At 36.0% G+C, this 21,318-nt stretch overlaps 8 protein-coding genes across 8 annotated transcripts; 3 read left to right on the forward strand and 5 right to left on the reverse strand.

Moving 5' to 3' along the window:
• Positions 1–59: 59 nt before the first annotated feature.
• Positions 60–1,003, forward strand: FDP41_000244 (uncharacterized protein; the record flags this gene model as incomplete). The annotated part of the gene is made up of 3 exons (XM_044705634.1): positions 60–131; positions 275–805; positions 890–1,003. The coding sequence occupies 3 exons, from the start codon at positions 60–62 to the stop codon at positions 1,001–1,003; spliced, it is 717 nt and encodes a 238-aa protein (XP_044569918.1).
• Positions 1,004–1,183: 180 nt separating this feature from the next.
• FDP41_000245 (uncharacterized protein) lies at positions 1,184–3,908 on the forward strand (the record flags this gene model as incomplete). The annotated part of the gene is made up of 2 exons (XM_044705645.1): positions 1,184–2,731; positions 2,784–3,908. 2 exons carry the CDS (start codon positions 1,184–1,186, stop codon positions 3,906–3,908), a joined length of 2,673 nt encoding a protein of 890 aa, XP_044569919.1.
• Positions 3,909–3,948: 40 nt separating this feature from the next.
• FDP41_000246 (uncharacterized protein) lies at positions 3,949–5,541 on the reverse strand (the record flags this gene model as incomplete). Its single annotated transcript, XM_044705656.1, has 1 exon — positions 3,949–5,541. One exon carries the CDS (start codon positions 5,539–5,541, stop codon positions 3,949–3,951), a length of 1,593 nt encoding a protein of 530 aa, XP_044569920.1.
• Positions 5,542–6,313: 772 nt separating this feature from the next.
• On the reverse strand, positions 6,314–8,173 carry FDP41_000247 (uncharacterized protein; the record flags this gene model as incomplete). The annotated part of the gene is made up of 1 exon (XM_044705667.1): positions 6,314–8,173. The coding sequence occupies one exon, from the start codon at positions 8,171–8,173 to the stop codon at positions 6,314–6,316; it is 1,860 nt and encodes a 619-aa protein (XP_044569921.1).
• A 790-nt stretch (positions 8,174–8,963) lies between these two features.
• Positions 8,964–11,168, forward strand: FDP41_000248 (uncharacterized protein; the record flags this gene model as incomplete). The annotated part of the gene is made up of 4 exons (XM_044705678.1): positions 8,964–10,151; positions 10,217–10,777; positions 10,827–10,944; positions 10,993–11,168. The coding sequence occupies 4 exons, from the start codon at positions 8,964–8,966 to the stop codon at positions 11,166–11,168; spliced, it is 2,043 nt and encodes a 680-aa protein (XP_044569922.1).
• Positions 11,169–11,299: 131 nt separating this feature from the next.
• Positions 11,300–12,935, reverse strand: FDP41_000249 (uncharacterized protein; the record flags this gene model as incomplete). Its single annotated transcript, XM_044705689.1, has 2 exons — positions 11,300–11,862; positions 12,011–12,935. 2 exons carry the CDS (start codon positions 12,933–12,935, stop codon positions 11,300–11,302), a joined length of 1,488 nt encoding a protein of 495 aa, XP_044569923.1.
• A 1,002-nt stretch (positions 12,936–13,937) lies between these two features.
• FDP41_000250 (uncharacterized protein) lies at positions 13,938–15,572 on the reverse strand (the record flags this gene model as incomplete). Its single annotated transcript, XM_044705701.1, has 2 exons — positions 13,938–14,913; positions 15,298–15,572. The coding sequence occupies 2 exons, from the start codon at positions 15,570–15,572 to the stop codon at positions 13,938–13,940; spliced, it is 1,251 nt and encodes a 416-aa protein (XP_044569924.1).
• Positions 15,573–16,022: 450 nt separating this feature from the next.
• FDP41_000251 (uncharacterized protein) lies at positions 16,023–20,927 on the reverse strand (the record flags this gene model as incomplete). Its single annotated transcript, XM_044705712.1, has 2 exons — positions 16,023–18,883; positions 18,983–20,927. The coding sequence occupies 2 exons, from the start codon at positions 20,925–20,927 to the stop codon at positions 16,023–16,025; spliced, it is 4,806 nt and encodes a 1,601-aa protein (XP_044569925.1).
• Between the last annotated feature and the right edge of the window lie 391 nt (positions 20,928–21,318).

A 21,318-nucleotide genomic window follows, 5' to 3' on the forward strand; every position in this document is an offset into this window, starting at 1 on the left:
TTAAAATTGCTTACAAAAATTTTGACTGCAGTCCAGTGCACACCACTGATTTCGCGAAGATGAATGATGAATCAGTCCAATCTTCCTCTTCTCAAGAGGGAAGAGTATTATTGGGACAAGGTGCTGAAGGGGTATGTAGACGGAATGGTTGTACCTCATGGTGAAGAGTGGATTTATCAATAATTTTCGGTGTGTCATCTCCGATATCTGCAATGAAACTCTCACCATCATCATATTCATCATCATCATCTTGTTAATTCAATCACCTCTGTAGAGAGTTTTCTTGTTAAATGATTATTTTGGAAAGCGAGCAATTTTAAAGGAAAGATTTAGTAAAAAGTATCGACATCCAACACTGGATGTAAAATTAACAAAACAAAGGCTTGTCAAGGAGGCAAAGAATGTTTCAAAATGTAGACAAATCGGAATTCAAGTTCCTACAATTTATAATGTTGATAAAACAAATAATCAAATATATATGGAGTATATTGAAGGATGTTCCATCAAGGAATATTTAAGAAAATTTGAAGTGCAAGCCAATAGTTCAGAAGAACATATATGGGACCAATCCTGTTTAGAAATATTTCATTCAGTTGGAAAGATTATTGGATTGTTACACAAAAACAAACTTGTTCATGGAGATTTGACGACTTCAAACATGATGCTAAGAAACGGAAATATTAACAATATTGTGATGATTGACTTTGGATTGAGTTTTACAACAACACTAGACGAAGATAAGGCTGTGGATTTGTATGTTTTAGAAAGAGCTTTACTTTCAACCCATCCAAATTCTGAGCGATTGGTATGTGTTTTTGTGTGTCCTTTTGCATCAGCTGACATTGTCGTACATGACGAACTTTTAAATATATCGATCGACTTGATTTAGTTTGATCAATTAACGGAAGGTTATAAAGAAGCTGACCTCAATCAATCGAAAACAGTTCTCAAAAAGTTGGACCAAGTTCGACAGAGAGGAAGAAAGAAATCCATGATTGGATAAATAGGAGTGATGTTCCATGCTCATTCATTAAATGTAACCAAGAGTAGCTATTCTCGAGAATGACCTTTAGTTACCGGTGGTATAGATAAAGAGCTTATTAAAGTCAAAGTTCCTTACTATCTCAACATTCCCCGCCAAAAACAAAACGTCAAATCACATGAACCACTACGACAGAATAAAATGCCTCCTCCAACAACATCAGCAACAACAACCTCAGCAACGATCGTCGGGAACGACAACAAGCAACCATCGACTGCGACTGGAGGGACATCCTCTTCGGAGGGAACAACCAATGCCCAAATGATGATCAATCCTACATCGCCTGCATTTGAGGGTCATTATGTCTTGCAACAATTGAAAAAGAGACCTGAGATGGAAGCTTTTTATCGGAAGTATGAGAGTACTCTGAATGCTCTCATCTCCTCCTACACGAATGTGGAGCGTCTTTCGAAAAAATGTGAGCAACTCAACCAAGACATTCTCATCATGGCCACCAAAGTAAAAACTGCACAAAAATTGGTTGCCGAAGATCAACAGCAAATGTCACTCATCAAAAAAGAAATTGAAAAACAATGGAGTATTTATGACGCTGCAAAGCAAAAAGACAAGGAGACGCAGACTAGGCTTGATGAGCTTCAAGAGAAATGTAATTTATTACAAAAGGAAATTCAACTGGGAGTTGTGAATGACGACAGAAAGAAACTGATTGAACAACTTGAAGAGACAGAACAAAAATTGAAAAAAGACTACGATCTGGAGCAGAATATGAAAATAGGACTTATTAATACTGTAACACGACTTCAAACACAGTATGACGACTTGATCAAACAAAGAGAACAACTTTTAAGTAATATTGAAAACATGACCCGACAAATTACTGATATTGAAAAACTCACAAAAGAGGAGCAAATAGAAAGAGATAAGGCAAAATTTGAGTTGGATGAGGCGAAGGCTTTATTGAAGAGCAAACTCAAAGATATTGAGGAAAAAAAGATGAAACTCGAACACGGAGAGATTGAGCTACAAAAATACGAACAAAAGGCAGCAGAGCAAAGTCAAAAAACCATCAAGTCTCAAAAACATGTAGAAGAGCTGAAAATGAAGTTGGAAAAGTTGGAACGAGAATTCAAAGAGGTTGCTAAACAGACGTCAAAACTCAGCGCTGACAATGAAAAACTTCGCTCTCTTATTCACACAAAAGAAGAGTCCATAGCTGCCACAAAGACAGAACAGCAAGAAATTGTCAAGAATGTTGCTCAAAAAATGAAAGAAAAGAAAAAACGAGAGGAGAAGAAAATGGCTATGGAGTCTACCAAACGACAAATGGAACATGAGGTCAGAAACTTAAAAGATAGTATTGTTGAAATGAAAAGAATGTTAGAGTTTGAGAAGTCTAAAATTGAAGATCTCAGCCATCAGAAGAGCTTGTTGGATAAAAGCATTTTGAAAGCTGATAAAAACCTGGAGGAAGAAGAAAATTCTCTAAAGGTTGTCGAAAGTAAGAGGAGGAATGTCCACTTGAAATTTAAAGCCTATGTAGAAATGGTTGAAAAAAAGAGACAGGACATTTATCGACTCAAAAAAGAAATCGATAAGTACGAAAAAGCTTACCTAGATGCCAAGCAAAAATATGATCAGTCACAAGAAGAAATCAAAATCAAAAAACTTGAGTCTGACGAACTAAAAAAGAAAATTCGAGAAAGTAGAGAAAAACATCGTCAACAAACCGTAAGTATTTTCATTGAATTGCGAATCCTATTCAAAATTGAATGTTGAATAGGCTCTGTATGATGCTGTTAAAGCTGAACGAAACAGTTACAGCAAGAAGCTAATTGATGCTGACTCTGAAATTCAATCAGAAAAACAAAAGTTTAAAATAATGACACAACAAATCGATAAAATTCGAGAGGATATACAGAACAAGGAAGCAGAGTTTTTACATCAAAAGGCTGAATATAGTAAATTATGCTCAAAGAGGGAACTGTTAACAGATCAGCTTAAGAGCTTGGAAAAGAGCATTGAGGAACAATCTGATGTTAACAAACAATACGAAAAAGAAATTAACAAACTGAATGAAATAATCAAAGAGGCAGAGCAGGAAAGAAATCGACAAGAAAAAGAGCTTGAGGTTGTAGTCAACGATAGAGACATACTCGGATCGCAATTAATTAAGAGAAATAATGAATTGGCAAGTCTCTATGAAAGAATTAAGAGTCAGCAAAGTTTAATCAGCAAAGGGGCTGTTCAATATCAGCAACGAATTAATGACATTGCTGCTTTGAAGGAAAAGATCATTCAAGTGAATCAAGAATATAAAAGATTGGAAGAGCGCCTTCAGGATTATGATGAGAAGGAGAATGAAGTACATTCATTAAGAAGACAATTCCTTCAAGAGCAATCAAGAGTTAAGGCGCTAGAAGAAGAGCTTCAAACTCCAATGAATGTTCATCGATGGAGGAGAATTCAAGGAAGCGATCCAAATTCCTATGATATGATCATGAAAATTCAAAAACTTCAAAAACAACTCATTGCCAAGACAGAGGAAGTCATGGAAAAGGATTTACTGATTCAAGAGAAGGAGAAACTTTATGCTGAACTTAAATCAATCCTTACTCGACAGCCAGGGCCTGAGGTTGTGGAACAATATAATGCTTATCAGCAAACTCTGAAAGAGAAAACTAAAAAGTACGAAGAGATGGTCAAGGAGTTGGAGGTTTACATGATCAAAGCTCGAGATTTAGAATTTGAAAACAAAAAGTATCAAGACGAGTTTTTCAGCCTTAAACGAGAATATTTCCAAAAGAAGGAGAAAGAGAAACGCCAGTACAAAGCTTACATCGATTCACTCAACACAGACATAGACCCATACATGGACCAACACATAGACGATCCTTCTCAAGTGTAAATATAAATGCCAATGACATTATTTATCGAGAGAAACTTGATTAGATGATTTTATCTAGAATTGGTGACATGTTAAGGCCATTCTTTGCAAGCAATTCTTCTCTACGCGCAAAAAGTTTGTCAAACAAATTTGTCTTGTCCTTATTGGCAGTATCTTCATCCTGATCTGATGATGCCTCCATTACATGGGTAATAATAACCCCTCCTTTCCAAGTAACTGCATAAACTGGAACTAATTTATCTCGTTCGTTACTGTATAAAATTTTGATTCTTTTCTTTTTCAATACTTCCTTCAAATGTTCAGGTAAGTGTTGAACGTTTGAGAACCCTCCTGTTAGACAAATAGTAACTCCACCTAGTCCACCCTTAAATGACTTGGTTAAATATTTATCGATAGAGGTAACCTTTGAATGTGATGATGGATTGAGGGCGCTAAATATTTTCTTCTTTGGGGTAGGTAATAATTTAGTATTAAAATACATATTTGTAGCAATATAGAATACATCACTAGAGATGGTCAAGGTTTTTGCTAATTTCTGAGAATCGTCCACCATTATATTATGCACGTGTTGAAACGTTTCTTGATGGGCACTATATTTAAGTGTCAGAAAGTATTTTCGAATATTTTCATCAAACTCTTTTAAATTAGAAGAGATGTCAATATTGTGATCTAGATTGGACATTTGAAGTATTCCAATAATCAAATTGTAAATGTCTATTCCACCATAAGGGAATGTAATTATATTTGCTAATCTACCATTATGATGGTATGAATAAACGGACGTCTTTGTGAATCCCATATCAATGGTGTATAACTCTGTTTGGTGGTGCATGATTCCGCTTCCATAAAGTGACATAATACTGTCCTTTTGTACTGATAGATGGACAATATTAGGAAACGTTAAAAGCATTTGATTAATCACAAACTTCAAATGATATTGTTGCTGATTAATAAATAAGTCACTGAACATTAATAAAACAGACTGTTTTGTGTTGTCATTTGAAATCAAGTCTCGCAGGCATTTGCTTATTAAAATTACCAAAATTTCCAAGGCAGTATTCTCGTTAATATGTACATTCGAATCACTCAATTCTGTGTTCAATATTCCATATCTTATTGGAAAATATAAAAAATAGTCATTGGGATGTTTTCTCTTCAATTCAAGAGCTTCATTTCCCACTGCTAAATTAGTTAACAACTGTGATGAAGGTGAACTATTTACATTTCCTAACACATTAGTGTAATGGCTATCAAATTCAACAGTTACACCTTCCAAGAAATTCTCCTTGTCCATCTTGTCTTGATGGATGGTCTTTCTTTCAACTAGTATTTTTCCTCTCATCATCATGACCTGCTTCTCACATGATGAGGCGAGAAATGATTTTGCATGTTGTGAGCCTCCTCCATCATGATGACCCGATGTGTTCGGGTGAGTATTGCTTGTGGATGAAGAGGATGTTACACCCATTCCTTCTTGATTCAACAATGCTAGTTGTGGTTCAACCAGTCGTTTCGGAATTGCCATACAATTGATCAAGCTTCTTGGCTCAATGGATTCCAGATCGTTCCAATCGTACCGAATGGCATAGGAAGAAACTTGCAGCACAATGGCGCTTGTGGAGCCTTCATCCATTTTTATTCTTTTCTTTTGGTGATGAATTCTAAGAGGATGGACATCTTCGGAATAAATAATGGTCGTTGATGATGTTTATTAAAATCCACTGTTATTGGTGCTGTAAGTAGTATACTAGAATGATGGGATATATTTTGGAATCGTGTTACTTTTGGTATTTTTCAGCAAGAGCTCTCACGTTTTGTTCCCAAGCTTGGTATTCAGCTTGGTATTTCTTCATTGCATCGTTTTGTTTGGCTTTCTATTTAATTATTAAAACGAGTATTTGTTAATTACAATTCATTGTTCATCATCATTTAAATCATTTTCATAGTCATCACAATCATTATTATTTTCAATATATCATCATTTAAAATTTCATCATCACCTCCGATTATCATTGGTTTTGCGGCGGTATCATTAGAATTGCATTCGTAAAATAAATTCACTAAACACATACACTTTTATCTCTCCAATCAATGAATGCTCTTCCCAAATCCTCCATAAACACCACAGAAGGGAGAAGGAATAACGAAATGGCGAACCCTGTAAAGAATCTCATTTTTCTTTTTCTAAATGATGGGAGTCTTCGAGGTCTCTTAAGAACATGATTCATGATTTGAGGATAATTAAACAACATGAAAGATATTGTCCACTTTAAGAGAAATTGGCCAAACGTCAATGTAGTGAAAGTGAAGCCCTTTAAGCTTGGTTAGCAACATTTGTTTCATCTTGTAGTGGGCCTCATTCATGAAAGATTCAACACAGATGGTTAGACATTTATAAAACAAGCTTAATTCCAATATGATCTCTCATCCGCGTAATTATTCATAAGTGAAACCATGTCTATCAGAATCGAGCCAGATCCAGCAGTACCCATAAAAGACAATAGCAAGGAGAGAACAGACAAGGCATCGCGTTGATCAATCTTTGAGGCGTAAAAGGGTCCAACTATTGCCTTATATTTCTCATCATTCAATGACTGTCGATCACCTATTCCACCAAAGGAGCATTCTGTGACAGATGCATTCCACAACTTTGATTTTTCAGAGGTAGAGATTAATTGAATGCTGTCGATATGAATGGAAAAATCAAGGACTGATTGATAACCCCAACATTTGCTATCTCCTGGCCTGTATCCTCCATAATCTCTGCAAGAATGAAGATTGGTCTCAAAAGGTGCAGCAAATGGCATGAATGTTATTGAAGTGTCGTCGTCGTCAGTCATTTGTTCAGAAATCGAGCTCACATAATGTGAAGCAACTGGCCAATGATGAAAAAATATTTTCTTCCAAAATATTGAACCATTCATAAATTGATAACATTCCTTATTCAATAATTGTAAATTCTTTAAGGTTTCAAATTGAGGAATGTATTCAAAAATATGGAAAAGAACATCCGAGTTGAGAAAAAAACGTGAGGAAAACAATGAAAGACCCTCATTGTGATATTCGGATGTGGAGGGTATTAATTCATGAATTCCACAGTAATCCGACTTGGTGAGATACATATCTGTGGAATTTTTGTTTTCATCGAATTTTTCCATGACCATTTCTTCAGATGCTTTCAATTTAGAAAGAGACTCTGAATATACAAATGCCATGTGATCGGCAATGCTCCATGCCACATTGGTTCTGGAATACTTGTTCCATAAAAATTGAATACTTTTTAAAACAATTTCTGAAATCATGTCGAAACCCATGACTTTTGGAACAATAAATTCTGCCAAGGCCACGAGCATAACTTCTTCGCTAAGCCAATCCGCAACTGAGGAATCACCATAGGAAATGGCGTTGGTGGAGTAATAACCCTCAAAGTTCGTTGTTTCCTGCATTTCATATATATCTGCAACATCACCCTTGAGGGTGATGAGATGATCATCTTTAAATTTCACCATTTCATCAATATCAAGAATTGCATTCTCAAAATCAGATTCATCGAGAGGTTTGTCTTGTTGGAGCAAGTCCATGTTTGTACAAGCACGAATTTTCTCTGGAATTAAGCTTGCCCAAAGTGTCTTTACGAATCTATTATAGAAGAATTTCATGAGTGGATCATCCGTATCGAGATGTTCAAAGAAATCTCCTCTTTCAAAAGTGCTCAAATTGTAAGATCTTGCTAGATATTTGAGAATTTGCAAATCTTTCAAATGCTTTTGAACGTCTCCAACAGGAAATATAATATGACTTTCCTTAATTGTTTGTAATAAAATCAAAGGAGCAAGCACGAGTTCGTCCTTTTCAAAATATTGAGGTGGTGTTGGTGTGATATCATTGGAAAGTGTTTGTTGTTGCAACTGTAAAAACTCTTTCAAGTAGTCCATGTCACTGCTCAATTCAATTTCAATAATTGATCCATCCTTCATTTCTAATTTAAAGGATAATTCTTGCCAGTCTTGGTCAGAAATAAATTGTGCTCTTTCTAACGCGATTTCATCTTTGATCGATTTTTTCACATCACAATATTTTGTGAAGTAATTCAATGTGATTTTGTGAATTGATTTTTCGATTCTTTGGATCCATGCAATCAAGCTCGAAGCATTTAAAGCAATTAAATCCCAATCAGACTTGCTATTGTTCAAATCTCGTTCCGACAACCACTCCACAACACAGAGGTCAGATTCCTGGTCTCTTTCTTCACCGCTTTCATTCATGACATCCGAACATGGTATAATGAGAGATCATGGCTCTGGATCCGATCAAGATCATCGGAGTAGCACGATCACCCTTCGACGGAAGAACATGAAATTCTTCTTTCACAAAATCAATCGCGTTCTTAGTGGAAGCAAACAAGGTTGGTTTGTGGTTGATGCAAATAATTTTCAAACATCCATTTTTAATAGTTGCATTTTTTTGTGCTCTAATCCAAGTACTGTTAGCCCTTTTCGTTGGCAAATGCCACAAATACTATTACTCTGACAAGATTGAAGACTAAGGTCCTTAGTTAGAATCCCAATTGGATTCGATGTACATACACCCCAATAAATTTTTTTTGCTCTGAGATCTTCAACACATGGATCGTTGGAATCAGAAGATTATTGCCTTCAAGATGGAAATAGAAGGTTCATTTCAGACAACCATAAACGACAACTTGGATACATTCTCTTGATTGAAATGGACGGGATGCCTGCCAGGAATATGGCGACTCTCCCGCTACAGTCTTTGACTGTATGAACTGTGAGAGACAAAAGCGAAAGCCTTTGTATTTTACGAATGCAAGGTTGTTATTCCACAAAGAGCGAAACGGGTTTCTTTTCATTGCTTCTGAATGGTTTCAATATTCATGACAGAGGTTGTGGTTCAAAAAATTTCAAAAATCACCCCCACCGTCATCAAATCACGCCCCATAAGCCATCATCAGGAAGAGATTCCGAAAACGAATAGAGACACTTTGAATAAAGGGAATTCAACAAAGCTGGAGAACTTTCATTGTCCAAACAAAAAATGTTATCACCACAAAAAAGCCTTCTTTCCGAGGAGGTGCGTCCGAGTCAGCAAAACCCTACCACTACAACTTCAAACGAAGAGGGACATGATGAAAAAAGTAACAAAAGAAACACTACAAGGAATAATGGAGATGTTTCCAGTCAGTTCGGAACAACTGGAAATAATAATGCAACTCCCGAAATATCTTTGACGACTACATCATCAGCACACGCCAATGAGAATAATGTAAATAATAATTATTATAATAACAATTCATTGAATGAAGGAGAGGAACAATCATCACACCATCGGAAAGGTGAAACATCAAAAGCCTCACCTTCCACAATAACACATCATCACCAGCATCATCATCTTCTTACCGGAAAGACTAGCAAAGCAAAAGAAGCTATTTCAAAGCACTTGAATCAAGGCAGGCGACCCTCCTTTAAATCTCCTAATATTGCCATTACTAAAGACGACAACAAAGATGTTGGTGCAATGTATATGTCGCCGCTAACCTCCCATACTTTTCCCTATTTATTTACTACTCCAGATACCTTTGTGAGTGAACATATAAGAGCAAGTGGTGCTGAGGATTTCAAACGTAGTGTTGAAGAGGAGGCGTCAAGTAGTGACGACGAAACAAAATCGGATGTGGAAAAACGAGATTCTATTGAATTGCCTAAAGATGACAATGAACGATTGTTGACAGAAGAAGAAACCCCTTCCACCATTACTGAAAAGCCAGAGGAGCCTAGGGAGAGTTTAGTATCCGAAGCCTCCTCGCAAAAATCCGAGGTGGGAGGCAATATTCGAGATATTTTAAAAGGAAAGTTGAGCTTTGAAGAATATGGTAAACATTTCTTCATCATAGGACTAGGCTTTAACTGCTACAGATTTGATAGTGTTAAAGATATGCTCAGGCATATTTCTAAGGAAGATAAGGATGACGAAGCATTTTGGATTGATTGTCAACAGTGTTCTCCTGAAGAAGTGAACGAGTTGCAAAAGTATTTTGGATTCCATCCTTTGACTGCCGAAGATTGCATTAACAATGATTCGGGTGAAAAATGGGAAGTGTTTGATAATTATTTATTCTTTTCAATTACTGGACAGATTGCAGATAAGGTAGCCATGAATGAATATTTGCCATGCTATTTGAACATTTTAATTTTTGACAGGTGCATTTTGACAATTCATGACAAGGTGTGTATGCTAATATTATTCATTTATTTTAAGATTGATTCTATGATTGAATTCCATGTTTATAGCCCATTGAGGGAATGGATTTATTAATGAACAGAATTGAAAAGGAGTTTGAATTTGATCAACACTATAATCAAAAGATTCGGGCCAAGCATAGTTTCAGAGAACAACAGGAAGTAATCGAAGAAATTCACTCAATTCTTGAAAATACGGCAGAAAAGCAAGCCCAACCTTTATCAAAACCTGGAGGTGGTGAGAGCCCGTTGAGATTGAGAAAAGGACGAACCAAAAAGAGTACCTACATTATTTCTCCCTCGTGGGTTTTTTATGCATATTTGGATGCCATTATTGATGTCTATATTCCAAAGGTAGACGACTTAACTCGTGAATGTGACACATTGGACGAGTTTACTGTGTCTCTAAACACTTCAGAGAAGGAGGATTTGTTGTGGAGAATTGCTCTGAACAAGCGTAGAACTGTTGTATTGAGAAAACTTTTGCTTCCAAAGCAAAAGATGATTACATACTTGGTTTCCCCAAGAGTAGAAGTGCCATTTATGGATCGAGAAGTTCAATTGTTTTTGAGAGACGTATTGGACCACTTGATTTATTGCTGTGACAGACTTGTAAGTATTGCTCAACTTTATACTTTGTTTTTTACTATTTCTCAAATAGGAAATGGCAAGGGATTCCCTCAATCAATCTCACACCAACTATCTAACACGAGTTCAAATTGAAATAGCTCAAAATTCTCAGAAAACAGATGCTTTTATGAACAGAATTACAGTATTTGGTATGTAGGTCTAATTAGAATTGTATGCCACAACTAACTTTTTCAAAGCATCAATTTTTGGTCCACTTTCTGTGCTGTCAGGAATTTGGGGAATGAACGTAAAGGTTCCTGGCCAAGATCAAGAGGGATTGTATTGGTTTTTCGGATTGTGTGCGTTCATGGTCATTATTGCTCTAGTAATTATCGCTCTTCTCAGAAAGCAGCTTGTGAATATGTATACATAATGATGAGCATTTCACTGTTTCTTTCAACAAAACTGTGCTAAAGCCAAAACATTCTCTACACTTTGAAAAAGAAATTTACTTGTTTAAGAAATTGTCAAAAAACTTCAAGAATTGAAATGTCGTAAATAACCTCACATAATATTGAATGCCGTGTGAAAAGTGTACACAATAACCTTAATAACGGTCCATCTCCACGACAGATTGTTCTGACTTGTGAGGATGTTTTGCATCTTTCTATTTCTCAAACTCACCAACTGATAAATCAATACAATCAACAACATGCTCACACCAAAACCACCGACAAACGAAGCAATGATACTTCCAGCCAATACTCCAGCTCCATAATAGCCCTCAACAGCAGCATTATCTCCTGGATTGGGATTTGGTCCATCATTATTATTGGCATTCATTGCCACAATTTGAATTCCCAAGCATTCACCAGTGCAATAACCCAAAGTACAATTCATGGTCAAACAAGGACAATTCAACACTTCTTGTTGAGGATCTAAACAATCAGGATCCAACACTCCACCACATCCACAATCACATCCATCACTGGCATTATAATACGAAGGATCACAGGTCCATGTGGATGGCACATTCTTTTTATCTTTACATGTTCCAGTACTCGTATCACAATATTGAGAGTCCAAACATCCAAAGGCATAGGAAGTAATGGTTTGTGAAGAACAATCTGGATCCACCACTCCACATCCACAATCACATCATTGGAACCATACGATTGAGGACTACAAGTCCATCCTTGTGGAATTTGATATCCTTGCTTGGTTACAATGGGAGTGCAATTAAATGTTGAGGTTGAACATGCATAGCAGAAGGACATCCCACCAAAAGAGTTTTCTTTTCATTACAATCTGGATCCCATGCACCACAACCACAACCACAATCACATCCATCACTTGCATTGTAATAGGAAGGATGACAGGTCCATGTGGATGGAACGCCAACATTTTGTTTCATTTTGAATGGTTCTCTCTTTGAAAATTCATAATGATTCATATTTATATCATGTGCTCCTTTCAACTGTTCCAATTCCGAATAGCTGGGACTCGATAAAATGTCACTTCTCATTTTAAATTCATTATTCTTTGGACATTTCACTTTCAATAATTCAATAAAAGTAATATCCCTATTATTGAGAGCGTAAATAGATCCCTTTAAATCTTGCCACCATTGAGAAGAACCAAAAGCAACGACTTTGAAACATTTTCCTGGAGGGATAACTACTTCTTCTTCTCCCTGAAAAGGCAATCCTTGGAGTCCAGAAATATCATGTCCTCCTGACTTGACAAATCTAAGAAAATATTGTCTACCGGCAAATCCTGCAGCAACAGTTGCTTTTTTAGAGGTCGAAACAAATCCAGTGTTTGTGATATAATCACCAACCATTGGTATGGTCGATAAGGCAGTCCCTCTGAAGGTCTCTAATTCGTATTTTGGAAGTTTTATGAGTGCTGCGGTGAGTCCACGAGAAAAGTCATATGAATCCAACCGAGGTCGAGCGTTATATGGGGTCATCTTTAAGTGACAATTTAACAATGGATAGAGTCTGGGATATTCAGTTTTATATGCATAAATGTAGTGAAAAGCTTCGAGATTGAGAGATGGATTGTAGGAATTTGGAACTGTCATTCCAAGTTGAAAGGTGTTGTTTAGTGCACGAAATTTATCATCGAGTATGGAATTGATAAATGAGGAGCAAAAATCAAAGGCGAGAGAGGATTGATGAGAGGGTGGAGTGTTCATGACCAGTATGAACTATAATAGAAATGATGCCAGTGCACCTTCTATCCAACTGATGTGTTGAAGTGTCATGTTTTTTTGTGTGAAGAAATCTTAGTGCAAGCCAAACATTTTTCCATTAAAACGTTCCACTTTTCGCTTGTGAGATAATAGTACGGATCAACCAAACAATAGCGCTTCCTACCACCCGAGTTTTTAGAAGCTGTCACTTTTGCCAAATTTAGCATGGCATCAATTTATCTGGCATCTCTTACTAATCTCTCACACTATGAATACTAATCTCTCACACTATTAGCGACATTTCCATCACTGTAATCATTGCCGGAAGCAAATGACTTAGATAGACAATCACAATTCTCATTGATTTGGGCTTCATATTATAATTCTGGGATTCGTTGAATTTGTCAACCTGTTGTTTAGATTTTTGTTTGTTAACGGGTTGTGTTTTGATCCTTTAAATTGTTCCGAAAGCTTGAAAGTCATTAAAAAAACTTAAGGGTTTTAATTATCTCTCAACAGGTTCATGAAATCACCCTAATAAGGGTGTAGCAATGCTTAGCTTATCATCACATGGGCACAACACCACCCCTTCCGAAACTTCATCAAAACCTTCCCGCAAATCAAACAAGAGAAGAATTGATCAGTGAGAAAACGAAAATTCAAGGCAAGATAAAACTTATACAGCTGCTGCGGCATCAACATCATCCACCATGCAAATCTTTGAGTATATGACCAGAGTGTTTCAGAGTTTTTATTGAACTTGTTTCAAGAAATAGTAGACAATCCATGGTCAGTTGAAGATAAAGAGCAGATCGAATTTTTCTTTTGTTTTCATCATGATGATGTACATGGTGACCTTCCATGATCGAGGAGATTAGAAAATTCCTGATCTTCCCATGACCTCTTTGATAAATATTCCAAAAAGAAAATAATAAGGGAAAGATGAATTTACAATGAATAATGATGATACACAGCTGAATAAATTAAAAAATTGATTGTCAAAATTTAGAGCTTCTTGGCAAACACTATTTCTTCTTCGTCTTCCTTAAGGAAGTCAATAAAATCACCCAAACTCTTGCTCTTATATTCTTCGCTGTTGAGATCGTACTTAAATAAATACTCATCCTCTGTTCCCTCTTTTAACTTGAACAAATCTTGTTTCCATGCTTGACCAGATTCTTCTCTCTTCTTTCTTAATCCACGTTGTTTCTCTTCGATAAGATTCTTTTGAACATTCGCTTCCTCAAATTCGCCATCAGCCAAAGCTTTGGTTACTTTATGCCATACTCTACGAGATTCGTTTGATTTTTGGTTGGCAACCTTCTTGACAAACCATGGAGCATGCTCAAGATCCTTAGCATCGAAGAATACGCTTTCCTTCTTAGTTTTGACGCTGCGAATACGAACTTCTCCGGTAATATTTCCTCTGACCTTGTAAATACGATTTCCATCCTTCTTAATGGAACCTTTGATTTCATTGTCTGCTTTAAATTGAATTTTTGCAGAATATCCTGTTCCTGCACATGTAATCTTCAAATCCTCATTAATTTCAATACATTGAGTTCCCCAAATTAATCCCTTTGCAACAACCCAAGGGAATACAATATCATAGATCTCAGATTCAGGTTGATTCAAAAAACGCATTGTGATGTTTCCATCCAAAACGATAGAGGCACTGTTACCGTGGAACTTGCTCTTTGGTTTTATCATGGCATTAAGAAGAAGATTGCTTTTACGATTTAACAAGACTCCAGATGCCATTGGAGGATGGTGAGAAACTTGTTCGGTAATGAATTCTGTTTTAGAGATTTCACCGCTTGATGGATCCTTATGAATCCATTTACAAGCAAACACTTCACCAATGACAGGGTTGTATGGTTTTGCTTGCATAATACCACCACGAGGAGTGTGGCTGGTGTTACTCAACCACCATTTGAGGACTGAAACAAAACGTTGTTCCGGATCGAATGCCTTGTGGGCACTAAATGTTATTCGTTGATAGTCACATTGAGTTTTGTGAATAATGTCAAATGTCGAAAATCGTTATTGTTGTCATTGTCAATATTATGAAATAAGACAAGAATCGTTGTAGTGATGTGAATGAGTTGTGAGTATAGAATGAACCAATTCAATGGAGAAGGCCAAATTTGTTTTGATGATCAAAATCATATCACGGAGATATTTCAAAAAGTGGAGAGGATGGAATATCAATTTTTAACAGAGAGGTGTATCGTCATACCATCGTCGTGTGTCCAATGTAATCGCGAATTGTCAATAAAACCCATAATTTTAATGTCAAAGAGAAGAGAAAAAAATCAAAAGTTATTATCCAATTCTTCAATATTCACTTCATCATCAAACATACCTCAAAATGTATGATTGTGGTCTAATAAAGTACGAAATATATTCCAGCATACTGATAGGAGCCAACAAAGCAGATGGTAAAGAGATTCTGAACAAATCGGCACCGGTACGAAGTTGTTTGACAACATCCATCAAAATAGATCCTCTACTGATTCCCTTTTCCTTCAAAGTAGACTCATCCGCTTTGAATTGTAAATGAGAGTAATAGTGTTGTTCGGTTGCTAATTGTTCTTCAGTAGGCTCAATATCAATCGTATCGTTGTTGTTGTTGGACATTTTTTCGCTTCAAAAAATATGAAATGAGTAACGGATGATGAGTCTCAAAAGGAGAAGGAATAAGTGTCCAGGAAAATTCCTGCAAGTACAACAACATCGTATACGATGAGAGAATAGAGGATGTTGTTGAACATGCATGTGGAACGCTCCAATCGGAGCAAGGAGCACACCACCCATTCACTCACTGACTCAACTCGTCGCATTCATTGCTCTCTGAGAATCAAGAGGAGATTGGATCATGAAGCTGCACGTGAGGATTGAAAAAATTGGAAGAGCTTCTTTTATGGGAGAATGAACTTTATGGAATGTGATGATGGAATGGATCTTTTTAAGATATTGTTTTACATCACTCGTCATGAACTGGGCGGACATGTAAATTCCAATACAGTGTGTGTTTCATGTTCCGAGGATTTATATATATTCGAGCCATCCAACAACAACAACATGGTACTAAATTTCTTCTTCTTTCACAGTGTAGATGTGAGAGTTTTTGTGAACATGCCTTAATTGTTCCCTTAACATGTTGAATGCTTTGGAATGTGGCTCATTCTCGGATTGATAATTCATGCACTTTTCTATTAAATTACGGGAAATATCTTGAAGTGTGTAACCAAAACTCTCTCGATAGGTTCTAAATATCCTAGGAAGAATGATGAGATTGGATGCTTGTGAAGATGTCGTATTGAAATCGCTCATAATTTTGATATGTTGTAATAGGAAGAGTTCAGTTTCCTTTCTCAGAAAGGATTCAAAATTTTCGGGTGTTATGTAGGGAAGTAGAGTACAACAATTTCTCATTCTCATGTTTTTCAATTGTTGTGAATTTGGGAGAATGGATATTTGAGACTTTTCATTCCATAATAATTCAGCATAGCGATGAATAACAAACAACAGTCTAAGATCGACATAATTGGCATAGAATGAAAGGAAACGTGATCTTCTGTCAAATGCTGCTTCATGAGAGGAGTTGACTGAACTGCTTGTGATATCATGACCAACACTTTCATGACTCTCCGACTCAGTTGACGATGATCGATGGTAATTCAGCACTTGGTAAGAATTTCCCATCTGGAATGGTGAAAGTAAAATTCGATTGCAATATCCAACTGGAGGTGGTTGATTGCTGTTTGGATTAGAAACTGGATCTGTAACAATACCATTTGCATATCTCTTATTACCTCTCAATATTCCATCTCGAATATCAGAAAGTGAGAAAATTAATCCATCCACATTGTAGGCCATTCTATTGTAGAAAATATAAGTTGCATTATTACCAATAATCCTATACTTGCTACTTGAGCCCATAATTAAGAGTGAATGATAGAACAACGTCAAGAAGAGATTCAAAAAGAACGTTTTGAATCTTAATCGTTCATTCTTCTCTTCGTGCACATCAATAAGGGATGATAAGTCAATTCGTGATAATTCATGACATAATGGAAGTAATCGAGTTACATAAACTGGATTAGTGCACACAATTTTTCGAGAGTGTTGGGCGAGGGTCTTGAAGAAGGAGTTACATCTGAAATTGAATTTGTCATATTTGGGGAACATTTCTTGATACATTTGCCTGAGACATTCCATGAGTTTGTAAAGCACTTGGTTTGGCTCACATCTCGTTCGAATAGTCTCAATAGAGTCTATATAATGAAAGACATCACTGAGTGGTAAACTCATATTCAAAACACGAACTGGATTATCACTGCTGAATCGATACAAATAATATCCATCCATGAAAGAAATTCCATAATTCACATGATGGATCACATTGCATTCCAATAGAGTTTCAAAAAATTCAACTGCTTGTTTTCTACTTTCGATATGTATCAAAATCATTGGTTTTTGTAAATCTGAATTGGAACAATTCTCATTAAAGGCAAGTAATAAATCGACAGCTTCTTTTGCTTCAAAACACTTTCGATAAATTTTTCCTTTCAGTAGCTGATACAGTGAAGTGGAATAATCATTTTGCTTGGGATATCGAACTCGATCCAACAAGGTCAAATTATTCTTCAAATATGAAACCACATAATGAAGGTGTGAGACTAGTTGATTCACTTCACAAGCCAAAGGAAAGAATTTCTTCATCTTATTTAGCACATGTACGTCATCTCTGTACAAAAGTGAAACTGATGAGAGCTCTGATAGTGGGCCATCTATGGTTGAGATTTTGGTTTTCTTTTCATTTGAAACTAGTTGTTTGTACGTGTTAATTTTCGACACCTCCTTCCTACTCATAAAGGAAATATCATGTTGGTATTTGGTATATTGACCATAAAGAGTTTGATTATGAAGAGAAACAGCAAGTGAGTTGAAGTCATTCTTGTCCTCAAATATGTTTTCTTTAAAGTACTGTGAAATATATTGGTTATATTCATGAGATCTTCCCATAGATATGGTACTCATATTACGTTCCTCAATCAATTCATTATTGAACTCACTTGTGTAGTTGGTATAAATATCCATATCATAGCTTTGAATCACATTTCTTTCAATGTATCTCATATTGGTGACATTATTGTAGATTGAGTTGGCATCCTTGTTGTAAAAATCTCTCAATATTTCTTGTGACATGTTTGTATGTTCATTGCTCATTCTACCTTCAAGAGACCTCAATATTTCACCTTGAGGAAGAACTGTTAATGTTTGAAATTTGGTGTCAGTCGACGGGGTTAATTTCATGGAATTCATAATTGTTTTGAATAAACTTGCAGCTTGTTCTGGTGTTTGATTTGGTGAGGAGGATAATTTTACCAAATCTTTCTCGTGAGAACCGTTCTTATTGAGATTTGGAGAGAGATTTTTGGACTCTTCAGATTGAACTCTCTTATCAGGTATATCTTCTTCCACTTCAGAATTAATGGTGAGAGAGAGTTGATCAAGATTTTCGTCGTCCAACAAATTTGTGACTTGTCTTGGATTATACGTTTCATCAAAATATGTATTTTGTGTGTCCTCTTCTTCTTCCTCCAGATCCATCAAGATTGATCTTGTTTCATTTTCATTGTGAAGATAAATATCACCACTTTCTAAATCCCACAAATGAACTCCGAAAAGTCGAATGTGAAAACTTGGTTTAAAGTTACCAAGAAAAATGTTAATGGCATGTTGTTTCCATTCATCTTTGAAATTACTACTATAGTATCTTTTCATGTTGGTCATGAGATCAGCCAATACACCTCCTCTGTTGTGAATATCTACACTCACAGTTTTACTACCACTGTATTGAATGGCAATGTGATCGCTTACTTGTTCATACATTTGCAGCAGAATTAAAATAAGTTGACCATGATGCACTAAATGTGGAGATTCTGTCATCAATAACAATCGAATAATTCATCATCAAATTTTCACATTCAAAAAACAACAACATCATTATAAATCAACAATAATTACACTGACTCACATACCAATTATGCCTAATGCACAGAGTTGCTCTCCAAGTACATATTTTGCAATAATATATTGGGCTACACCAGTTCTATCTAAACAATCAATACAGTTGGTTCTCAATATTCCTTGCTGCTTTTGAATGACTTTGCCATATCTCGATGTTACAAAGAATTTACATTTTCGAACGTGATTTTCAGCGATGGCATGAAGCTCATTAAGAGCCTTCTCTGGTTTATCCTTAATTGCAGTTCTAAAATCAAATGGAATGTATTCAATAGGTGATTCATTTCTAGAATTTTGTCGTTGATGGTTGGATCTATATAATTTGCCATAAATATTCTTATTGAGATATTCAATCGAGTTTTTGAATTTTTCACCGAGAATCATTTCACGAGGTTTCTTTTCCTTCATTTTGACAAGATCTAAACACATGATTGGAATTCCTTCATGTCTCTCCATCAAAATATTAAAGTGTTTTAAAGTGGTTTCATAGAGAGGATCAAACTTGGTAATAATGATATTCGGTTTTGATAACAAGTTGGATGTAGAAGCTTTTGTTGTTGTTGTGGTGGTATTCTTTTGATCATTTTCATCTACAATGGTAGTCATAGTAGTCATGGTCGTTGTGGTGGCTGTCGATTGAGACCAATGTAAGGGAATACTTCCTCGTACCTGAACAAAACTGCTAAACGCTCCTTGCGATTGATGTTTAAATAAATGATGATTACTCTCATAGACCATTTGTTCAATTTCAACATGATTAGCAACATGACCTGAATCACTAATACCTCTTTTCAAATATCTTGTTCCTGCATAAAATCGACTTCTTCTTGCAATGACTGTGAGTACAATGGAGATGTTGCTATTTCCAGTTCGAGGAGTGGATTTTAAATCATCATGTGAGGAATTGCCTTTTGCTGGGCTATTTCTAAATGTTGGAGTTCGATGATTCTTTGGAGATGTATTGTATCGTTTTTCATAATCTGTTAGGGACATGGAAATTTTGGATTGAATAAAGTGGCCATGAATACAAGGACACATCCATTTAACAAGATTTGCACGCTTCAGAGGTTCCATTAAGTGTGTATTCCAAACAAACATGTCGCTGTGAAAAGTAGAGTTCACTTCTTCCTCAATTCCAACCACTACAGCTTTAGAGTTTTGTTGTAGTGTTTTGGAAAGATCGTAATGATAACTAAAGTAAAAATCTTGATGTAAATTAATACCATTGAACAATTCTTTGTACTTTTCTTCAATGAGATAATCTTGCTTGAGTACTGTTTTGCTTACACCCAAGTGAATTAATTTGGTATCCTTGATTTCGTAAACGCTTGCATTTCCAATGGTTCCAACTTTTTCTCTTCCCGTGATGATCACCATATAGTAACTTAATTTCAATTCTACAAAACCTAAAATTCCATAAATATGGTTCGTGTGTAATTTTAAATCTTGTTGAATACTTTTCATGGCTAATTTGACCATGTTCAACAAGTCATTAATTTGATTTAGTGTATATTCTCCCGCATCTTCATTAAAGTAATCCGTAATTTCGCACTCGGCAGTTGTAGTGCTCGGTATTTTGTCAATCTTTAATAATTTATATTTGGTTTTTGAGCTATCACATCCAACCAAGTAAAATCTGTTGTAGGCTTCATATAATGTGAAGTGACAATATTTTCCGAAATTATATCGTATTTGTTTATATTCACATTCGAGTGATGGATCAAAGGATGATTCCTTTGGGAGAACATTTTGGAGGTCATTCGTTTGGCGATGATCATTTCTTGAATTTCCGTTTTCATCATCGTATTGCGGAATATCCTCACCACCTGTTTGTGCATCGCTGTTGGATGCTGTATTATTATTCAAACGGGTTGAATCGTATTGATAGAGAGAAGTGAGAATGGCTTCTTCTTCAGGCTGATGATAATCCCGAGCGCATAAAGTGCTGGAACGAAACATTTTTTTCTCTTTTATTTGAGATTCATTTCCAATAAGAATTGCTTTCTTGAAAACGATCTAATGAGTACATGAAAGCAAATACTCCTAAACAAAATAGGGAATAAAGTGTGTTCTCTCCATCTGTCATTGTCCAAAAGGTTAATGGTACCAAAGAATGATTTGAAATCATTGGGTGACTGGTAATTGTGACAGCAATATCATTCTCCTGAACTGGGTTATGGGTTGTCATCTCAACCAACATTGAGTGTAAGCATGTACTCATACGATAGCCATGCCTTGAGAACATCTGACAAAGAGTACATCAACGCCAAAAAAAGAGGAAACATTCAATAAAAACAAGCAGACTGATCGATGTTTGGTCATTTTGAAGAACCAACAGACCCTAGGCGAT

The sequence above is a fragment of the Naegleria fowleri genome (genome assembly GCF_008403515.1).
Source record: "Naegleria fowleri strain ATCC 30894 chromosome Unknown tig1, whole genome shotgun sequence".
Lineage (NCBI taxonomy): Eukaryota > Heterolobosea > Eutetramitea > Acrasida > Naegleriidae > Naegleria > Naegleria fowleri.